The sequence below is a fragment of the Rutidosis leptorrhynchoides genome, chromosome 5 (assembly GCF_046630445.1).
Source record: "Rutidosis leptorrhynchoides isolate AG116_Rl617_1_P2 chromosome 5, CSIRO_AGI_Rlap_v1, whole genome shotgun sequence".
Taxonomy (NCBI): Eukaryota; Viridiplantae; Streptophyta; class Magnoliopsida; order Asterales; family Asteraceae; genus Rutidosis; species Rutidosis leptorrhynchoides.
In genome coordinates, this window is record NC_092337.1 from 207,249,085 (window position 1) to 207,271,814 (window position 22,730).

Below are 22,730 nucleotides of genomic sequence, written 5' to 3' on the forward strand. Positions count from 1 at the left end.
GCGTAAAGTAAATAACAGAAATTAAATGACAATAAATAAAATTGTGAGAATGTAAATTGCGATAATTAAATTGCGATAAATAAAATGTAATCAATTAGCTAGGAACAATTAGCTAGGAACAGTTAGCGTGGATTCTTAACAAAATTTCTCATAGTTAATTTGTTTGTTTCTTACAAATTTTATTTTGTCAAATGTTTTCTTCATTATGCCACTTGTTGGATTCTGATAGGTCAAAATCCAAATATGAAATTGAATGAAATTGGTTATTCTGCAGTGAACGGATACGTATATCTGTGGATGTAAGTAGGATAGTAAATGGCTGTTGAATCAGATTCGAAGAATGTACAGTGTAACTTATTAATGTGAAATCTAAATATTTTCAGGGTATTACCTACCCGTTAAAATATTTTCACCATTAACAGTTTGTACAAGAGAATTTTTAAATTACAATCTTTATTAAAACATATATACATATATATTTTCTTCAGATGTATTCATGGATTTAATGAGTTAATATGATATTAAACTCATTTGCTTTTTGGTTGGAACTAGAATAAATAATCTCTAAAACTTTAGAGATTACATATTCGCCATGTCGAACGAAGATAAATGAGGTAGAACGATACGTAGAACGAAGATCATACTCAAAGTACAGATGATGATATTGAAGCATGGGTTGTTGATGGTACTGGTGCTGTTATTGATGGTACTGTTGGTGCCGGTGATATTGCTGAAGCTGGTACATTTTGCACCATATTCTCCGAATTGATTATTCGAGCGCGAAGTTCGTTGACTTATTACTCCAGGATGATTGTCGGTCGAAACGAGCGGATGAAAAAGGTTCAGAATTATGGATAGAATATAATCTTGTCGAGTTACCCTGGAAATGAGACTGAAAATGGTGTCTCGAACAGGTTCGCCGGTAAACGCTTCAAGTTCATTGTCAAGAGGTGAATTCGGTTGGTGGAAGGGATTACCTTCTGCGCGTTTCCATTAATTAAGTCGACTACGAACCCATCAGATGAATTGATAATGGCTGATTGGTTGATTCATGCCGATGACGCTGTTTTCGAAGCTTAGGTGAACATCTATGTCATTTGTATCTTGATGATTACAATCTGCGTTCAAACTTTTCATGGTTCTTGAAAACACCTCAATCGAGAGGATGAACCAACCGCACTTCAGCTACGGAAGAAAAGATTGATGTATATAGTTATGCACCTGAAAACTCTCGGAACCTGAGTAAACGATTAACACGTATCTGTGCTAGCTCCTTTGGTATTATTATTATCGAAAATAACCATACAATTCTTTTCAAAATAGACAATTTCGTCACAGCTCCAACAAGTCAACTTCGACTTTTCGTTCGAAACAACCTTATTATATCCTTGATATATATGCGTGCTCTTTTATTGTTACCGGGAAACCTTTTATATTCCACCATATTACCAGAAGATGTACCAGCAAACTCGTCGCTCCTTGGTTTAAATCTCTCCGACAAATCACTATATTTATCTATTGAAGTCTCATCATGTACTCATTCGCATCTTGTAACAAGAATTTCCATACCAATTACCGGGAATCAGTAAATCTGCATTGTGAGCCTCGCAACGTTTCCACATTAACAGTTATATGTATCCATATAACATTTATCTCTTAGAACTATGATCTTCTATTCTGAAATTCTGAAAAAGCACCCAGTCTGCGAATTAATGCTCTGAATTTTGAAAAGTTGAATGAAGCAACAAAAACTGTAAACGACCTCAACAGCCAAAAGTTGATGATAAAGAATTGTATGTTGGCAAAGCTCAGAAAAAGTTTGAAACTGAAAAACTGATTGAGCAAACTACAAAGGAGTCTCTGAACAAATCACAAGGACTAAACTTGTACATTAAGAATCCTGATGATTCTGTTTCTGATGAAATCTTTAGCGAATACCTTGCTTCTGACTCCAAACTTTTGCAGAAAAATTTTCTTCACCATCCTTCGATATTAGAAATTCCAAGATATCATCGTATCTTTCATTATAAATATCCTCCATATTTCTGAAGATATTTTCATAATTGTTCTTATCTGAAATCATTAATCTCTTCATACTATCAGTGTTACATCATATAGAAACTGTTAGTTTCTATATTCTGTAAACTTTCGAGCTTAAAATATGAATGTTATTGAAGTAATGTTGGGAACTGATGCATGAGTTAGTATAATATAATGACATTTGATCAACGTGATTATATTACAGTAAGTCATGCAGAGTTTCTAAATGGAACATGATGATTCACGGATTATAACGTCATCATGTGTCATGTTACATAACTCTTTCATTCTGATTAACTTCTGAACATATCAAGAAAATATATTCTTGATAGTTCTATTCTCAGTGATTCTGGTAATTTGACAAATCAAATCGTGCTATTACGTTCTTTCTCGTTTAGAACATTAAGTTCATTCGAAACTCCATACTTACGAATTCTGGACCATTACTCGCTTTAATAGAGATCGAGAGGATAATAAAAAGGCAAAGAGCTCCAAAATATAAGAGAAAATATAAAGCCCAATAACAACACGAAGGTTACAAACTATGGATATGAATACGAATAGCAATATAAAGAAACAGTTTAATTAAGAATAGTATCATCCCAAGGTAATAATATAAGTAAACAGATTTTTCTGATGAAAGATTGAAAAGAAGGATGACAGAAAAGATAATTAGAAAATATTAAGGATTAGAACTGGATTAAGCATTTTCACAATCTTTTGGATGTATGAACTAAGAAGGAAAGTAATGGAATGGAAGAGGTTAATTTATAGTGAAATATCTGATAAAGAAATCGAGGCAGATCACCGTATTTAATTATAGAGATCTTAATTTCCTTATTCACCGAGGAATTAAACCTTTTAGATCTCGAAGATTTTCTTTAAATCCCTTAAATTCCAGAATAACAAAGACAACATCAAAAGATTAGACACACCTTATTTTCTAAATTCAACCATGGCTAGTCAAAAGTTATGATGAAACTTGTCTTTCTCATTTCACTATTTTGTGATAGCTTCACTCGTACTCTTCACATAAACAAATTGTTTTATCCATATTACTCGATAGTGATAAAACTCTAATTATCAACTCATATTCGTCATGAAAACATTTTTATTGTTAACCATGACCACCTCACTCAAATTTCGGGACGAAATTTCTTTAACGGGTAGGTACTGTGACGACTCGGAGATTTCCGACCAAATTTAAACTTAATCTTTATATGTTTCCGACACGATAAGCAAGGTCTGTAATATTAAGTCTCAAAAATTTTAAACTGTTTTATATATGCAATTACCCTTCGACTGTTCTCGACGATTCACGAACAACTATTTATAAATAGATATATTGATATATAAAAATATGTATATATTATAGCTGAAATAATAATATACGATTTAATTGCTTAAACTAAATAAGTAAAATACAAAATAAAAATATAGATGTTATAATAATATTATTATTACTTTTATTAGCTATGTTATTATTATTATTATTATTACTAATATAATTATAACTAATAAAATCCTAATAATTTTAGGGTTACCAAAATAAAGATTTTAAATATGAATCTTATTATAAGAATGATTGGAATTATAAATTAGTTTTGAGATAAATAAATCATTATTATATATTATCATTATTATTATTATAAAAATAATACAATTTATTAATATTATCATTAATAATATCATTATAAACATTGTTATAACTATTAGTATCATTATTCTAAATATTATTATTGTTATGGTAATTATTATTAACAATATTATTATGTTATTATTAATAATATTTTAGTATTATTATTAGATGTTATTAATAGAATTATTATTATTAATTTTAAATATAAATCTGGGAGAAAGCAAATTCAATTTCATGTCACTATATCTAACTTTGTTAGTTTTTGTTTCTGTCTGTAAATCAATTGCCAGTACGATCTCAATTCATAACACAAATAAATTTTGTTAGCCATCACTGTCCACTTTCCATATTTTCCTCTTGATTGGAGATTATATCGACCCCTTTAAGTTTTTGTTTGATTCTTCTAAACCACACTTTTGTATTTTTCTTTTTGGATTTGGAATCACACAAACTGCATCCTAAAATATTTAATTATATATCTACTCATACATACATGTAACTGGAGGAGGATCTATCAAATTTTTTACAACACAAGAATAACTTTTGAGTGCATTCTTCTTCCTCATAAAACCATCATCACCTCCGAACCCCATCTAACCACCACAACTACATCAACAAGCACTCCTTTAAGCTACCACCTTTGACTACTGAAGATAACCGGGAACCATCAAATGCCATTGAACAAACCTACATAAAAATTACAATTTATCACGACCACTTACATGTTTATCATACAAGCCGAGACCACCTTATAACACCACTACTATCGAGCCACCACCATAAACCCTTATCACCACTTCAAGCCATAATAACCACTTTCGGCAACCATCACCTTTGAACACCATCAAGACCCACTTGTCAAACATAAACAAGATTATCACAAATTTTTTTTGTTGCTGCTACAATTTTGTTCATGTTTACTATCAAACATGAACCCAAACTTGCAAAATTACTAGGGTTGCATTCTTTGACCACCTTTGTTTCTACTTTCTCCTCCGATTCATCGATCACCACTTCCTCTTGGTTTGTTTATAATTTCGTTCAAACTGCTACTTACATGAAACTACCATCACCTTTGATCTTTCCAACCTTCGAACCCTTTTATGATTAATGTTTATAGAGGAAAACCCACTTGTATTTTACTCATTTCTTCTTCTGATTAAATTCAAAACCCCACGAACACCTTTACTGCTACGAAATGCTGCTGCACTCTCCTACTTGTCTATTCTGTCGATTATAACAGGTCGTAGTGGTGAATGATGATACAAGCCGTTGAAAAACAAGTGATTGCAACTTTTGTCATTTTATATTAGAAGCACTTTAGCAAATCAACCATATCTTCAGCAATTAAAGTGTATTTTTTTATGGCAGACAAATAAAACACAAAGAAAGCCCCACTTGTTATTTGCATGCATTATCTTTCTTTTTTTCGAATAAACAAATTGCCACATGAATTCAATCGGACCATCCATTTACAATTTATTAGACTGGTGATCTTGTTGTATGGGCAGTGATTCAAGTAATTAAGGTGGGCCGAATGAAAAATGGATAAGAATAACAATGATACTTGATATATAAGATATTACGGGTTATAAAAAAAATTGGATGATCTTAAATCAGAAAAAGAAAAGTGGCAGAGTGGTTTAGATATGGTTTGGGTGAACGAGAGGTTGCGGGTTCGATCCTGGGCAATGGAAAATATTTTTTTTGAAAAAGCTTATATGGTAGTTTTCATTTTATTATTATTATTATTATTATTATTATTATTATTATTATTATTATTATTACTAGAATAATAGAATTATCATAAATATTAATATTAACTGTATTATTGATATGATTATTAGAATTAGTATCATTAATATTATTATTATCATTGTTAGAAAAATTATCATTTTTATCATTTTTATTAAAATTCTTATTAAGATTTTTATTATCATTACTATATTATTATTATAACAAATAAATACCTTTTTATATGAATAACTATATTTATTACATATACCATATCAATAATAATACTAAATACTAATTTTTTTTTAATAAAAGGTTTTTATTATTAAATATTAATTAAGTTATATATAAAATATATTTTAATATAAACATATATATATATATATATATATATATATATATATATATATATATATATATATATATATATATATATATATATATATAAGTATTAATATTAATACATTATATGATATTTTGTGAACATGAAAGTATAATAATTATCATAAATAACATACCTTATAATAAACACTTTAATATCAATCTAATATATATATATATATATATTAAGTAGTTATTTAATATATATATATATATAATAAATAAAATTAAATTATTTATTAATATAACATATAAACTAATTGTTTAAACATTATTATATGTCTTAATATATATACCAATGATATAGGTTCGTGAATCCGAGGTCAACCCTGCATTGTTCAGTTGTTCAATATCGTCATATGTATTTTTACTAAAAAATATAGTATTGTGAGTTCATTTGATTCCCTTTTACTCTTTACATTTTTGGAACTGAGAATACATGCGCTACTTTTACAACTGCTTTATTAAATGCTTTTGAAATACATTTTTGAACTGCGAATACATGTAACACCCTAATAATTATTGTACAGACGTGTAATTATAGTACATAAAGCATGGGAATAATTCTGGATTTAAACAGAAGTCAGATTCTGTTCAGGCTTAGGTGCGCTCAGCGCACACTTAGGGGTGCGCGTGGCGCACTCCTACTGTAGCCGAGTTCTGCCTTTTTAATTAGATATTTTGGAAGGGCATTGTGGTAATTTCACTTGGGAACAAGATAAGATCACAGATCAGTGGGTTGGGAGTCATAACTCCATTTTCAACCACCTTCATCTTTCTAATTCAATTTTAGTGAGAGAAACCCATTTGAGTGAGAGAAAGCTCAAGTAAAGGAAGAAGGAGCTAGTTTTGGGTCTTAGATCGAGTTATAAAGTTTTTCATCTCCCCTCTAGCTACGTTTTGGTTATGGTGGTAAGTTCTAATTTTGATTTCCTTAATTTAAGTTGTTTAAGGGTTAGAACTTGGGTTAGTGATGAACATAAAACCTATTGTTGGTGATTTTGGGGGTTTTGGGTAAGATTGAGTCAAGAGGACTCAAGAATGACTAACCTAGGGTTTCAAAGTAATAATTGGTGTTATTGATTCTAAAATGGTTAGTTATTCACTAGCTCACTTGTGTTGCTAGTAAAATTAATTCTAGGGTTTATGGTTGACTTGAAATGGGTCGAATGGGTGGGTTTGACCTAGCGGGTTAAATTGTGTATGAAAACACCCTAGTTATGTGTTGATGGAAGTCTTAGAACCTTAGTCACTAGCTTTTAGTGATTAGTTGTGGGTCTCGACCTTTAATGTGCGATTCTAGTGTCAATGGGTCATAAATGCACTAGTAAGGTTAGTTGGTGGGCAGTCTAACTTATTATGTGAATAAATTGGGAATCAATTGTGTTAGGTGACTCGCTTTGAAGGTTACAAGTTATTATTGGAAATCTCGCCAAGTCGACAAGGTGAGTGGAATGATTATACATGTGTGTATATAATATATTTACTTGTACAAGATTCGATGTGGGTTTAAGTTCGGGCGGTCGATACCACATCGGGTCAATATATGATATGGGTTTAAGTTCGGGCGTTCGATGCCATGTCATGTATGTGTGTGGGCATGTAGCGTGGGTTTAAAGTTCGGGCGTTCGATACCACATTACACGTGACGGGTGGGTTTAAAGTTCGGGCGATCGATACCACTCCGAGGTTAGTGTTATAATTCGTTGTACGCTAACGGTTGTTGGGAACACCGATGGGAAATTCGAAGTACCATTCCTTTGTACTATTGGTTAACCATGGTTGTGTGTTTGTAGTGTGGCACTTTATATTATTCGAGTTATATGTGCTATCGTTTGTGCTAGTTTGTGGTCTTGGAGATTTAGCGTTATACCTTGCGTTTGTATGTCATTTAAATTGCTAGCGTGTATGTGGTAATTGTGTATGTGATTGCAAGTACGTAGGTTATATATGTATGTGTATAATTATTGCATTCACTAAGCATTAGCTTACCCTCTCGTTGTTTACCTTTTTAGGATCCGGCTTGGATAAGGGCAAAGGTATTCGCTTGGATTAGTGGCTCTCGGGGGTTTTAGCTTTTTGAAAGTTCGACCAAGATTTGGGTAGTTTAACCCCAAACACCATGCTCTAGTGACGTTTGGCAATTAAACTTTTTGGGGTCGAAACTCTTATTTCGTACTTAATGGTATTTTGGGCTTATGTGGGCCCCGCAATGTAAAACTCGTTTTATCATTGATCCATGCTTGTTTTACTTATACTAATATGATGTGAAAAGCATTTCGTCTAAAAATGATGGGAAGTGTTAGATCTTTTTACGAAAACGGAACAATTTAGACAGCGGGCTGCCAGGCCCCATGCGAGCCGCGCACAGGTAGGGGTGCGCGCCGCGCACCCAGCCTGGGCAGGCCTGCTTCAAATTTTTTTTTTTTTATTTTGCAGTTTCGTTTGGTTAACGGGTTGGGTCGTTACAAGTGGTATCAGAGCATGGTGTAAGGGATTTAGGTGACTTGAGATAGGCGCCTAGACTTAGACTTTTGTGTTGTTGAATTATATGTGGGACTTGTAGGACTACGGGTCGTTGCGGGTTTTGATTAGTCCTTTGGCGCATAGGTGGACTAACTATGCTTATGTTATGACATACTAATCATGTGTTATTGTTTTGAACATCGAGCAAGATGGTTGTGATACGTTTGAGCATGGCACGGCATGTGAGCGTAATAGTGAGTCGCGACCACTATTACGATTGCAAGTCAAGTCAAGCAAGGATGTGCGATAAGTATCGAGCTAGATGTGGTGTGTGTGCGGTCATATGCATAGGTATATATGTGTATTAAATTGTTGGTGATGTCTAATCCATTTTTAATCTTAGAATGAAGATGAGGAACGGAACGGATACCAATGGCAATGGTGGTCCCTCTCATGTGGAGGAAGATGAGATGACTACCAAGATTGAGACCGCTTTAGAAAACTATGTTTCGGTTTTCTCACGAAGGGTTAAACAAATATTCGAAGAGTCGGTTTCAGAACAAATTGTCGATATGATTCAAGAACGAATGACCAATGCCGTCAAAGAAGAAGTTGAAAGGAGGTTTCCTAGACCTCAAAATAGGGGCGAGTTGGAGTTTAGCTATAAGAATTTCTTGGCGACTAAGCCTCCTCACTTTCACGGGGATCCCGACCCCATGAAAAGTGCGGCTTCGATCTCTGATGTTGAGGGTTATTTTCGCACTACCGAGTGCCCACCTGAGAAAAAGACAAGGCTTGCTACTAGTTTGTTGAGGGGCCATGCTAAAGATTAGCTCGATAGTAAAATTGATATGGTGGGTGATGTGGCTTTTGTGGGGTTGTCTTGGGTGAAGTTCAAGAAGGAGTTTTTTCTCGAATATCGTATGCAAGCGGATCTTTCCAAATTGCGCAACGAGTTAAGGAACATGCGTCAAGGGTCTTTGGACCTAAACACTCTCAAAACCAACTTTCTCGCCAAAGCGCGTTTTTGCCCCGAGTGTGTGGGGAACGATCAATTGTTAATGGAAGACTTTCATGCGACCCTTAGAGATGATTTGAAGGGTAAAATTAGTATTGGTCATGTTGAGACTTTTGCAAAGCTTTTGGCGGTGGCGAAGGGGTTTGAAACGCAAGCTCTGAGTCCGGTTAGTTATGCGCCAAGTAAAAGAAAGTTTGAAGCTTCTAGTTTTTCGAACAAGAAGAGTAAGGGAGCAACCGAAAGTGTCGGTAGCGTGAAGAGGGGTGCTTCTAGTGGTCACATGGTCACATGTTTCAATTGTGGGCAAAAGGGTCACTACTCTCGTGATTGTCCAAAACCGTCTACTAATACAATCACGTGTTTTAATTGTCAAAAAGAAGGGCACCGGAAGTCGGAGTGCCCCGATCTCCGAAATGATCAAGTTAAGAGAATAGAGAAGGCGGCGGGGTCGGCAAGGGGGCGTAATTATTTGATGACCAATGATGAATCCAAACAATCCAATGAAGTTGTCTCAGGTACCTTTATGGTTAACTCTAATCCGACACAGATTCTTTTTGATAGTGGTGCTAACTTGTCGTTTGTGTCTCCAAAATTTGTGTCTAAACTTAATAAACCGTTAGGTAAGTTAAGTCGTCCGATAGAAGTCAAAATAGCGGATGGCAAGACGGTGATAGTGGTTGATGTGTGTAAAAATTGTAATGTTGTGTTTGGTGCCGAAAACTTTAAAATTGATCTCATCCCGATGACCTTGGGTGATTTTGATATCGTGGTTGGTATGGATTGGCTCGATTATAATAGAGCCGATATTGCATGCCATGAAAAATCTATTCGTGTGAAGACCCCAAGTGGGGGAGAGTTAATTATTCATGGCGATAAGCGTAGAAGACTTGTGCCGATATGTACTTTTGCACGGGCACGTCGTTTCCTTTTTAGTGGTGGCATGGCTTTTATTGCCCATGTTGTTGATACTCATGATGAGCCACCACCCATTCGCGAGATTCCGGTGGTTAATGAATTCGAAGACATTTTTCCGGATGAGTTACCGGGTGTTCCGGCGGAAAGACAAGTTGAATTTCGCATTGAGTTGGTTCCGGGAGCTACTCCCATTGCTAAAACTCCTTATCGTTTAGCACTGACGGAAATGAAAGAACTGTTAAATCAAACCCAAGAGTTACTTGAGAAGGGTTTTATTCGACCGAGTGCTTCGCCATGGGGTGCTACGGTCTTGTTCGTGAAGAAGAAAGATGGTAGTATGCGTATGTGCATTGATTATCGGGAGTTAAATAAAGTGACGATCAAGAATCGTTATCCAATGCCTAGGATTGACGATTTGTTTGATCAACTCCAAGGTGCGACATATTTCTCTAAAATTGACCTACGGTCCGGCTATCATCAAATGCGGGTCCGTGAGGAAGATATCGAGAAAACGGCCATTCGAACGCGTTACGGGTATTTTGAGTTTGTAGTTATGCCTTTTGGTCTTACGAATGCACCGGCGGTGTTCATGGATCTTATGAACCGAGTCTGCCAACCTATGTTGGACATGTCGGTAATCGTGTTCATCGACGACATGCTTGTCTATTCGAGGAGTATGAAGGAACATGAACATCATTTGCGTAGTGTGCTGAAAACGTTGCGGAAGGAGAAGTTGTATGCTAAGTTCTCGAAATGTGAATTTTGGCTAAGGGAGGTTCAATTCCTTGGCCATATTTTGAACAAGAATGGTATTCAAGTAGATTCGGGGAAAATAGAGACGGTGAAGAGTTGGGGACAACCGACTACGCCTACGGAAATCTGAAGTTTTCTCGCATTGGCCGGTTATTATCGTCGGTTTATCCAAGACTTTTCAAAGATTGCTTCTCCATTAACTAAGTTGACAAGGAAGAATACGAGATTCAATTAGGAGAACGAGCAAGAAATCGCTTTTCAATTGTTGAAAGAGAAATTGTGTCAAGCTCCGGTCTTAGTATTGCCGGAAGGTGTAGATGATATGACGGTTTATTGTGATGCTTCTTTGAATGGGCTCGGGTGTGTTCTAATGCAACGAGGTAAAGTCATTGCTTACGCCTCTCGCCAATTAAAGGAACATGAAAAGAGATACCCGACTCATGATCTCGAATTAGCGGCGGTGGTCCATGCTTTGAAAATTTGGCGCCATTACTTGTATGGTGTCAAGTGTACGATTTATTCGGATCACAAGAGTTTGAAACATCTTTTTGATCAACGGGATTTGAATTATCGTCAACGTAGATGGATGGATGTGGTAAAGGATTATGATTGTGAGATACTTTATCATCCGGGCAAGGCGAATGTGGTCGCGGATGCGCTAAGCCGAAAGAGTCACCACCCGGCGTTACGATTGGGATTATTACGTATGATTATTACTAACTATTTTCTTGAAAAGCTTGGTGTGATTCAAATAGAGGCTTACGTTCACAACAAGCATGCGGAACGAATTGTGGGGCAATCGGAATTCATTACTATGGGTTCGCGTGGTTTGTTGTCTTTTCAAGGAAGAGTGTGGGTGCCTAAAATGGGTGATTACCGGCGGGTGCTACTTGATGAAGCACATAAGTCAAAGTATTCCATTCATCCGGGCGCGACGAAAATGTATCTTGATTTGAGGAAAGATTATTGGTGGCCGGGCATGAAGCGCGACGTTGTTACGTATGTAGAGCAATGCGTCACGTGTTTGCAAGTTAAAGCCGAACACCAAAAGCCGTATGGTAAGTTGCAACCGCTAGAAATTCCGATGTGGAAGTGGGAGCATATTACCATGGATTTTATTATCAAGTTGCCAAAAACGGCAAGAACCCAATTTGACACTATTTGGGTGATTGTTGATAGATTGACGAAAAGTGCATTGTTTCTTCCTATTAAAGAAGCAATTACATCGGAAGCACTTGCGAAAATGTTCATTAAAGAAGTGATATCGAGACATGGTGTTCCCGCGTCTATCGTTTCGGATCGGGACACGCGTTTTACTTCTCGATTTTGGAAGAAGTTTCATGAAGATATGGGTACGAGGGTGAATATGAGTATGGCGTACCATCCTCAAACGGACGGTCAAACCGAACGTACGAATCAAACATTGGAGGATATGTTGCGAGCGTGTATTATTGATTTCAGTGGTAGTTGGGATGAACACTTTCCTTTGGTGGAATTCTCATACAATAATAGTTTTCACTCTAGTATTGGAATGCCACCATATGAAATGTTATACGGTAGAAGGTGTCGAACCCCGATTTGTTGGGGCGAAGTGGGTCAAAGAGAAGTCGGGAGCACCAACTTGGTATTGGAGACGAATAGTAAAATAGAAATGATTCGGGCTCGTTTAAAAGCAGCGCAAGATAGACAAAAGTCTTATGTCGATAAACGTAGGCGACCGATCAAGTTTCAAGAAGGTGACATGGTGATGCTCAAGGTTTCACCGTGGAAGGGTATTATTCGGTTTCGAAAACAGGAAAAGTTAGCTCCTCGGTTTATTGGACCATTTAAGATTTTGGCTCGTGTTGGTGAAGTTGCATATCGTTTGGAATTACCTGAAGAGCTTGCGGGGATCTATAATACATTTCATATTTCCCATCTCCGTAAGTGTCTTGCGGATGATTCGTCATGGGTGCCATTAGATGAGATTGAGCTAAACAACAAGTTAGAGTATGTTGAAGAGCCGATTGCTATACTTGATGAGAAGGTGAAATTGTTGCATAACAAAGAGGTGAGGACCTTTAAGGTCCAATGGCGTCGTAGTAAAGGTTTCAATTTTACATGGGAACCCGAAGAATTTATGTTGGTTTATCTTCCTGCTTGTCATGCGGCTTGGATCGCGAGGACGCGCTCCGATTCAAGTGGGGGAGAGTTGTAACACCCTAATAATTATTGTACATACGTGTAATTATAGTACATAAAGCGTGGAAATAATTCTGGATTTAAACAGAAGTCAGATTCTGTTCAGGCCTAGGTGCGCTCAGCGCACATTTAGGGGTGCGCGTGTCGCACTCCTACTGTAGCCGGGTTCTGCCTTTTTAATTAGATATTTTGGAAGGGCATTGTGGTAATTTCACTTGGGGACGAGATAAGATCACAGATCAGTGGGTTGGGAGTCATAACTCCATTTTCAACCACCTTCATCTTTCTAATTCAATTTTAGTGAGAGAAACCCATTTGAGTGAGAGAAAGCTCAAGTAAAGGAAGAAGGAGCTAGTTTCGGGTCTTAGCTCGAGTTATAAAGTTGTTCATCTCCCATCTAGCTACGTTTTGGTTGTGGGGGTAAGTTCTAATTTTGATTTCCTTAATTTAAGTTGTTTAAGGGTTAGAACTTGGGTTAGTGATGAACATAAAATCTATTGTTGGTGATTTTGGGGGTTTTGGGTAAGATTGAGTCAAGAGGACTCAAGAATGACTAACCTAGGGTTTCAAAGTAATAATTGGTGTTATTGAGTCTAAAATGGTTAGTTATTCACTAGCTCACTTGTGTTGCTAGTAAAATTGGTTCTAGGGTTTATGGTTGACTTGAAATGGGTCAAATGGGTGGGTTTGACCTAGCGGGTTAAATTGTGTATGAAAACACCCTAGTTATGTGTTGATGGAAGTCTTAGAACCTTAGTCACTAGCTTTTAGTGATTAGTTGTGGGTCTCAACCTTTAATGTGCGATTCTAGTGCAAATGGGTCATAAATGCACTAGTAAGGTTAGTTGGTGGGTAGTCCAACTTATTATGTGAATTAATTGGGAATTAATTGTGTTAGGTGACTCGCTTTGAAGGTTACAAGTTATTGTTGGAAATCTCGCCAAGTCGACAAGGTGAGTGGAATGATTATACATGTGTGTATATAATATATTTACTTGTACGAGATTCGATGTGGGTTTAAGTTCGGACGGTCGATACCACATCGGGTCAATATATGATATGGGTTTAAGTTCGGGCGTTCGATGCCATGTCATGTATGTGTGTGGGCGTGAAGCGTGGGTTTAAAGTTTGGGCGTTCGATACCACATTACACGTGACGGGTGGGTTTAAAGTTCGGGCGATCGATACCACTCCGGGGTTAGTGTTATAATTCGTTGTACGCTAACGGTTGTTGGGAACACCGATGGGAAATTCGAAGTACCATTCCTTTGTACTATTGGTTAACCATGGTTGTGTGTTTGTAGTGTGGCACTTTATATTATTCGAGTTATATGTGCTATCATTTGTGCTAGCTTGTGGTCTTGGAGATTTAGCGTTATACCTTGCGTTGGTATGTCATTTAAATTGCTAGCGTGTATGAGGTAATTGTGTATGTGATTGCAAGTACGTAGGTTATATATGTATGTGTATAATTATTGCATTCACTAAGCGTTAGCTTACCCTCTCGTTGTTTACCTTTTTAGGATCCGGCTTGGATAAGGGCAAAGGTATTCGCTTGGATTAGTGGCTCAAGGGGGTTTTAGCTTTTTGGAAGTTCGACCAAGATTTGGGTAGTTTAACCCCAAACACCATGCTCTAGTGACGTTTGGCAATTAAACTTTTTGTGATCGAAACTCGTATTTCGTACTTAATGGTATTTTGGGCGTATGTGGGCCCCGCAATGTAAAACTCGTTTTATCATTGATTCGTGCTTGTTTTACTTATACTAATATGATGTGAAAAGCATTTCGTCTAAAAATGATGGGAAGTGTTAGATCTCTTTACGAAAACGGAACAATTTGGACAGCGGGCTGCCAGGCCCTGTGCGCGCCGCGCACAGGTAGGGATGCGCGCCGCGCACCCAGCCTGGGCAGGCCTGCTTGGATTTTTTTTTTTGAAGTTTTGGTTGGTTAACGGGTTGGGTCGTTACAATACATGAAATGCTTTTATAAATGTTTGACGAGATAGACACAAACAAAACATTCCTCGAATGAATTATGTGGACGTGATAATTGCCACCATTGAATTATGTGGACGTGATAATTGCCACAATTGATATGAATATTTTTCCCCTGATTATTATTGCTTGGTAACCTAAGAATTAGGGAATATCACTAATTTTGAGAATTAGTGCACGCCTAATTGACGCGAATCCTAAAGGTAGCTACCGGGTTTAACACCCCCACCCAGAATGTTCACTAGACGGAAGGGCTAGGGGGCGTGGTGTTTAGTACTTCGAAGTTTATATGATTATTATACAGACGAGATGTTCTGTTTTGGGGATATTATTATGCGCATTATATGTTAATGTCAGTTACCAAGCCAAGCTATGAAAGTAAAGTGAATGTTATGTATCGAGAGAATGATTTTACACACAAGTTATGTGTATGTTATTTTTGTGCACGAGATATGTGTACGGTTACTAAGATTTATGAAAAAAGGATTTCGTACACGAGAAAGATGTACTGTATTTAAAAGATATCGCATGTACATTACAGGTGGGTATAGGATTCGGGCTCATTTGTATCATGCAACATTTAAATCTTGTGGTCTATCAAAATGATGAATTTTATTGTTTACGATAAACTTATGAACTCACCAACCTTTTGGTTGACACTTTAAAGCATGTTTATTCTCAGGTATGAAAGAAATCTTCCGCTGTGCATCTGCTCATTTTAGAGATATTACTTGGAGTCATTCATGACATATTTCAAAAGACGTTCCATTCGAGTCGTTGAGTTCATCAAGATTATTATTAAGTCAATTATAGTTGAATATATTATGAAATGGTATGCATGCCGTCAACCTTCAATGTAAAGAAAGTTTGTCTTTTAAAAACGACTGCAATGTTTGTAAAATGTATCATATAGAGGTCAAGTACCTCGCGATGTAATCAATTGTAATGTATTCGTTCAGATGGATTAGGACGGGTCCTTTCACCTTGATCTACACCGTAAGTTCTGATACCATGTTTACAATTGAGAGAAATTGATATGCTTATTTAAAGAATTACTGATCAGTTTATAAGCTCAATTGAATAATAGTTACAATGGATCTTATGATCTTATATACAAAGAAGTCTTAACAGCTAATTCTTAAAGAAGTAAGGTTACATATTAACTTTTGGAACCACTTTATCATAAGAGTAAATATGCTGCTTTTGAGATTCTCTTGTATATGTTGAATGTAATCTTTGAGTCCACATGTGATCTCCTATTTTGAGAGATGATGGAGAACACTTTTTTCTAATCCTAAAAGTCAAATACCATAAAAAGTATTATTCCGTTTATGATATTCTAACAACTCATTTACAGACTTCGAAGCACCCCTTCTTGCATCTCCTATAGGACCCGAGTAGGCGGGTCGAGGACTCGAGGTCATACGAGATACCTAGTCACACACCATTTAACCAAACGATTGAAACAAAACAGCTTTAACTACATTACTCACGTCTCCATTCATCCCACTTTCATAAAGGCTTAGATTGGAGTCAGGGGCGGATCTACCTTTGACTGAGTGGTAGCACGTGCAACTACTCAATCTAGTCGATGAAGTATAAATTTTTCAGAGTTTTAGTTATTTATATGAAAGTGCAACCAGCCTCTATTTTGAAATGAGTTGCAATTAGTTGCAGGTTTTTTTTGGTTTGAAGAAGATAATGACTACCTACCCACTATGACTTTTATGATATAGTTTTTCTACTCCCTCTTACTATTATACACTATTACAAGTTCACCTTTAACTTACATTTTTTTACATGTTTGACCCTCACTTGTGAAAATAGACAAATGACAAATGACGTATGTTGGGTTTAATTTAATTTTTTTTTCTTTTCTAATTTTCATTGTTATTTGTTTGTTTGTCCACTAATTTCTGTATGTTTATTCTAGTAAAGTCATCTAACATTTTATATTCCATTATTATAGATTAAAGTAATCTTTAAAATCAAATACTCCGTATTAAAAAAAAAAAAAAAAAAAATCTTAACTACCTTCTAACGTTATTTTATTGAAATTTACTTAATATTTGTGTGTTATATATAGAATGATCTAATGTATAAAGGTTTTTTTTTTTTTTTTTTTTTTTTACATCAGTTTGGGATCACCCAGGAAAACTTAACCACCCACGCATTCATTTCCCGTAGTTACATAACACGACCCCAACTACTGCCCTGAAAGAGACCAATCTGAGAGTATGATTGGTAAAACCCCTTACTACCCGTTATAAAACTTTCTATCAAAAAGTTTTATCAACAATTGCCATAATGGTGGTTGTGAAAAATTTTGTGCTACCAGTAATAAGACTTTCTAGATCCGTGGAGTTGTTCATGCCCTAGGTCGGCCACTATTTGACAATCATCATATCATAAAAATACTACGCGTAAATCAAGTTAGGACTTTGACCAATGTATAGGGATGATTTTTGCAGTATCTCTAAACTTATAGGGAATAATAGATAAATTCTCCCGTAATTCATGTTTTAAATTCCGTGGATACCGGCATTGCGCCATTGTCAGCAGCAAGGAAGGATCAAGAAGATAACAATTCACACGAGACGGCTAAAATACTCACAATAATAAAGCGATTAATTAATTCAAGAATGTATATGTACAAGTCCATTGGTGGGTCCGCCAACTATGATATTTCCGCCATTACTGCTCTATCACAACTCCATCACTAATAATAAATTAATACTAAAGTCATAGACAATTCATCATGCGCGTTCTTGAATGCATTACTTCTATTTCTGATTCCACTGGAATCTTAATTCATTTTGCTCCCTTAAATTCAACATTTTTTTTTGTGTGATTAATCATAAATGGCGGGTGATACAAGTGAGGTTACAAGGCAACTAGATCAAACACCAACATGGGCTGTTGCTGGGGTTTGTGCACTCATTATTGTTATTTCTATTGGATTAGAGAAACTTCTTGATAAACTTGGAAAGGTATTCTTCTGAAATTTACATTAATTTGAATTTGAAGATATTTTTTTAATGTGCATTTGTGCATCTTCTAGATGCAATGCCTTGTAGATAAACTGTTCCATGAAATGTCCGATATTATTTGAGATCTCACAAATTATGTGTTTTGACCTTCTTTGCTTTTATTTAAGTTGTTAAATTTGAGTTCCCAATGGTATTCAAAATTCACAATTTTTGTTTTTCTACTATACATGTTACCCAAACTCCATTACATTTGGTTTAGTATTGTGTATTTGAACACTGCGCGTTATTCTTAAAGTAGAAGTGAATAATCATTTTATTAAGGTAATATATGTAATTTGAATTTATCAAGAACTTTTGGTTTGAAACTTTACTGTTTATAATGTAACTACATTACAAATGCTTATCTACGTTTATAATGTGCAATAAGCACAAAAGTTGTTTAATTAAGCCCCTTTATTGTTGCAGAGATAAACAATTTTATGGCAATTTTTAGCAAGATACGATTGTTGTATAACTAGATGTTACTAACACATTGATCATTGCAATTAGTTTTTCACAGAAAAGCACAAGAAATCGATGTTTGAAGCTTTGGAAAAGGTCAAAGCCGGTAAATATTTTCATATTTTTCGGTGTCATACTATATTGAAAACCAAATTGTTGAGTTACTAACTAGCTTTAATTGTGTTTGGGAACATGTAGAATTAATGGTTCTAGGTTTTATTTCACTACTGTTGACTTTTAGTCAATACTACATAGTCAAAATATGCATTCCCGATAGCGTTGCGGATACAATGTTGCCATGTCCGGCGAGAAATAAAACTAAGAAAGATGACACAGCAGGAGAAGTAAGCCATAGGTCCCTTCTTTCGTACGACCGTAGATATTTGGCTGAACCAACTACTTCTACTTGCAAAGCGGTAACTTTTGATATAAAGAATATAATGTTAGGATAAAAAACTAATAGTCAATCTTCATTATTGTATAATTTACTATAATTGTTTGACAGGGTGCGGTACCGATTATAACTGTTGAAGGACTGCATCAATTGCATATACTCATATTTTTTCTTGCGGTCTTACACGTTGTATATAGTGCTGTAACAATGGCTCTTGGAAGACTAAAGGTACTTTACGCATTTTTTTTTTGTCTAATTCAGTAACTCGTTTCACATAATGTAGATTTAGCAAAAACATGGGGGTTTATTTATGGGTTTATATATGGGTTAAAGCTATAAATAGGTTATATACTTTTACTTTTGTTCCAATGTAGGCTATATACCTAATATAAAATAACAGTGTAGGTCACATACTTTCAAAAAGTGTTCTAATGTATACTATTGGTGACCAGTTACCTGCTGAACTAGTAAAATCAACTTTTTAATATTTTTTTCTAATTTTATATGGCTACAAATAGGTTATGTACTATCAATGTAGGCTATATACAAAAATAATTTGTTCCAATGTATCACTAACTACATTCTCCAAAAAAGTGTCACGTCAGCTTATTTTTGTTTATCATGTTAACAAGTTTAGTGCATTCATATTAGTACAATTTTTGAAAGTATATAGTCTATACTGGTATTTTTTTGGGTCTATAACCTACATTGAAATAAAAGTGAAAGTATATAGTGTATCTATTACTTTAACTCTTTATTTAGGGTTTATTTATTTATGCATCTTATATTTATTTATGCAGATACGTGGCTGGAAGCAGTGGGAGCAGGAGACTTCATCTGACAACTATGAATTTTCTAATGGTATATTCATTTACATGACTTCTTGAAAAACAAAACGCAATTGTAGAACACTTCAATCATAATTAATATTCAGTAATATTACTTCACTAGTTATTTATGAACGTTGCTTCAAAAATATACAGATCCTACACGATTCAGACTAACCCACGAGACATCTTTTGTGAAATCTCACGCTAGTTTTTGGACTCGAACCCCTTTCTTCTTCTACATTGTAAGTATCACATCTTTAAATTTTAAATTTGGTTACACCTAAATATGGCAATTTCGATTCGATAGTTGCACCATTTCTAAACTTTCTATGTTTGTTGTTTATTGTAGGCAGGCTTCTTTAGACAATTTTTTAGGTCCGTAAGCAAGTCTGACTATTTGACTGTGCGGAATGGATTTATAAATGTGGGTTCTTTATCTTTTTGTTTTTTAGTACATTTGTTTTTTTTTTTTTTTTTTGTTTTTTTTTTTTTTGGCTCATACTAAATGGTTATTTGATTTATATAGGTTCATCTAGCTCGTGGGAGTAAATTTAACTTCCAAAAGTATATTAAGAGGTCATTGGAGGATGATTTCCAAGTGGTTGTAGGGATCAGGTGTGAAAACTCTGCTTTTTAAAAAACAATGCTCTCAAAGATCTATCGTTGACTTATGATGTTTGAGCTTTTCATATTGTGCTGATTGCAGTCCCGTACTCTGGGCATCGTTCGTGATATTCTTGCTCCTCAATGTTACTGGTAACCCTAATTAAGTTCCATAGATAAGTCAACGTTTGACTTTTTTAGGGTCAAATAAGTCAACATTTTGTAGATTTACAAGTTTTTGATTGTGAGAAACTGTGAAAAACTGCAGGATGGCATGCAATGTTTTGGGCATCATTGCTTCCTTTGGTCGTAAGTGCCTTTTATCGGTTTCTCTCATTCTTCTGTTAAGTGTATAAAACAGAACAAAATGTCTTACTTGTATGACATAATTTTTATTCACAGATAATATTAGCAGTGGGAACAAAACTTCAATCCATTTTGACGAAAATGGCCCTTGAAATTACTGAAAGACACGCGGTTGTTCAAGGGATTCCACTTGTACTAGCCTCAGATAAATATTTTTGGTTCTCGAAACCACGTTTAGTTCTTCACCTTATTCACTTTTCTCTATTTCAGGTAACCCTACTACTATGCTCTGTCCCAATCAGTGGCGGTACCAGTATTTTTTTTCACTGGGGGTAAAAAAAAATTTAAAACCGTACTAATTTTTTTGGGCAAAAAAAGAGGTTTTTTAGGCAAAATTATGGAGGTTTTTGGGCAAAATTTGAAGATTTGTGGTCAAAATTTGAAGGTTTTGGGGTAAAATTTGGAGATTTTTGAGCAAAATATGTAGGTTTTGGGGCAAAAAAAAAAAATCCACTGGGGGCGGCTGCCCCCGCTTGCCCCTAAATAAAACCGCCCGTGGTCCCAATGTTATTTTTCTCTTATAAATAACATATTTAGAATTTAGAATTAATTATAATTATAATTTATAATTTATAATTCAAATTGTTTGTTACTAACTCTATTACTTTTGTTGTGCTCACAGAATGCTTTTCAAATAACATACTTCTTCTGGATATGGGTAAACGCACAATGATGTTTTCGCAGTTGTTCCAATATTCTATATAAGCCATTGATTGATGATAACGACACGTTGCTTTTACTTGTGCAGTATGAATACAAGATCGGTTCTTGCTTTCACGATGATATCAATCTCGTAATTTTGAAACTTATTATTGGGTAAGAATGTAATCTTCTAGTCCAAAAGTCAACTTTACAAAAAAACTCAAGCTCATCCGGCTTAATCTTATGGATGTCGTTGTTGTAGTTTTGGAGTTCTCATATTGTGTAGCTACATAACACTTCCGTTATACGCCCTTGTATCCCAGGTATAATAATTTCATTATATTATATATACTCAAAACCATTCTTTTAATTTTTTTCCATGAAAAGTTTTCAGATCTCATATGATCATATATTTAACGTTATTTGTAGATGGGTTCGAACATGAAGAAATCAATTTTCGACGAACAAACAGCTAAAGCGTTAAAAAATTGGCGAATGACAGCCGTCAAGAAAAAGCGTGGAGGTGGAGTTGGAAGTGTAGGTGGAGGAAATTCACCACGAACATTAGGACACGCAACTTCTAGTCCAACAGCTGCCATGTCAGCATCACTTAATCGGTTCAAAACTTTTGGCCCTCGATCCAAAGGTTATGAAGAGACTGACATATCAGATATTGAAGGTGAATTAATGTCATCTGAATCATCTGGCACACATTTGGTCAATGTACACGTCGATCACCATAACAAGGCTGAATCCGTCATACATCGAAATCATGAAGAAGATTTCTCATTTGATAAACCTGCATCTGCACCACCTGCACCTCTGTTGTAATATAATTAGTCAAGGAAAAATTCAGTCATTATTTTGAGGCTAAGATTTTACTCCATATGTATTATACTAGTTAATGACCTGTGGAACCATGGTTTTCTTAAAAACCTACTTTTGAAAGAAATGTTCATCACCAATATTGATTTGCAAGTTAACATACGGAATCCTCTTAATCAAACCATAATTCCGTAGTGATATATTACCATAAACATAGTTATTCAAAAGGCATACAACATAGTGTTAGGTGGCATACAACAACAACAACAAAACCCAATATGGGAGATGAGATGTAGACAATCTTTCCTCTATCCGATAATAAAAACAAGTCATTTCTCCACCCAGAGTGAAACACTATCAAAAGTAGAGAAAGTCATCACCTCTCTATTCGAAAGATAAAGAGATTGCTTCCGAGTGGACCACCAGCCAATAAGTAGGAAATTTTAAAAAAAAAGA

General features: G+C 35.3%; 1 protein-coding gene across 1 annotated transcript; it reads left to right on the forward strand.

Annotated features, from left to right (window-relative positions):
• The first annotated feature begins 17,984 nt into the window (after nt 1-17,984).
• Nucleotides 17,985-22,309, forward strand: LOC139846676 (MLO-like protein 8). Its single transcript, XM_071836162.1, has 15 exons — nt 17,985-18,113; nt 18,663-18,720; nt 18,813-19,030; nt 19,120-19,236; nt 19,809-19,869; nt 19,992-20,080; nt 20,188-20,262; nt 20,365-20,453; nt 20,545-20,594; nt 20,710-20,750; nt 20,844-21,017; nt 21,430-21,465; nt 21,556-21,623; nt 21,712-21,772; nt 21,879-22,309. The coding sequence occupies exons 1-15, from the start codon at nt 17,985-17,987 to the stop codon at nt 22,278-22,280; spliced, it is 1,668 nt and encodes a 555-aa protein (XP_071692263.1). The 3' UTR covers nt 22,281-22,309.
• The last annotated feature ends 421 nt before the right edge of the window (nt 22,310-22,730 follow it).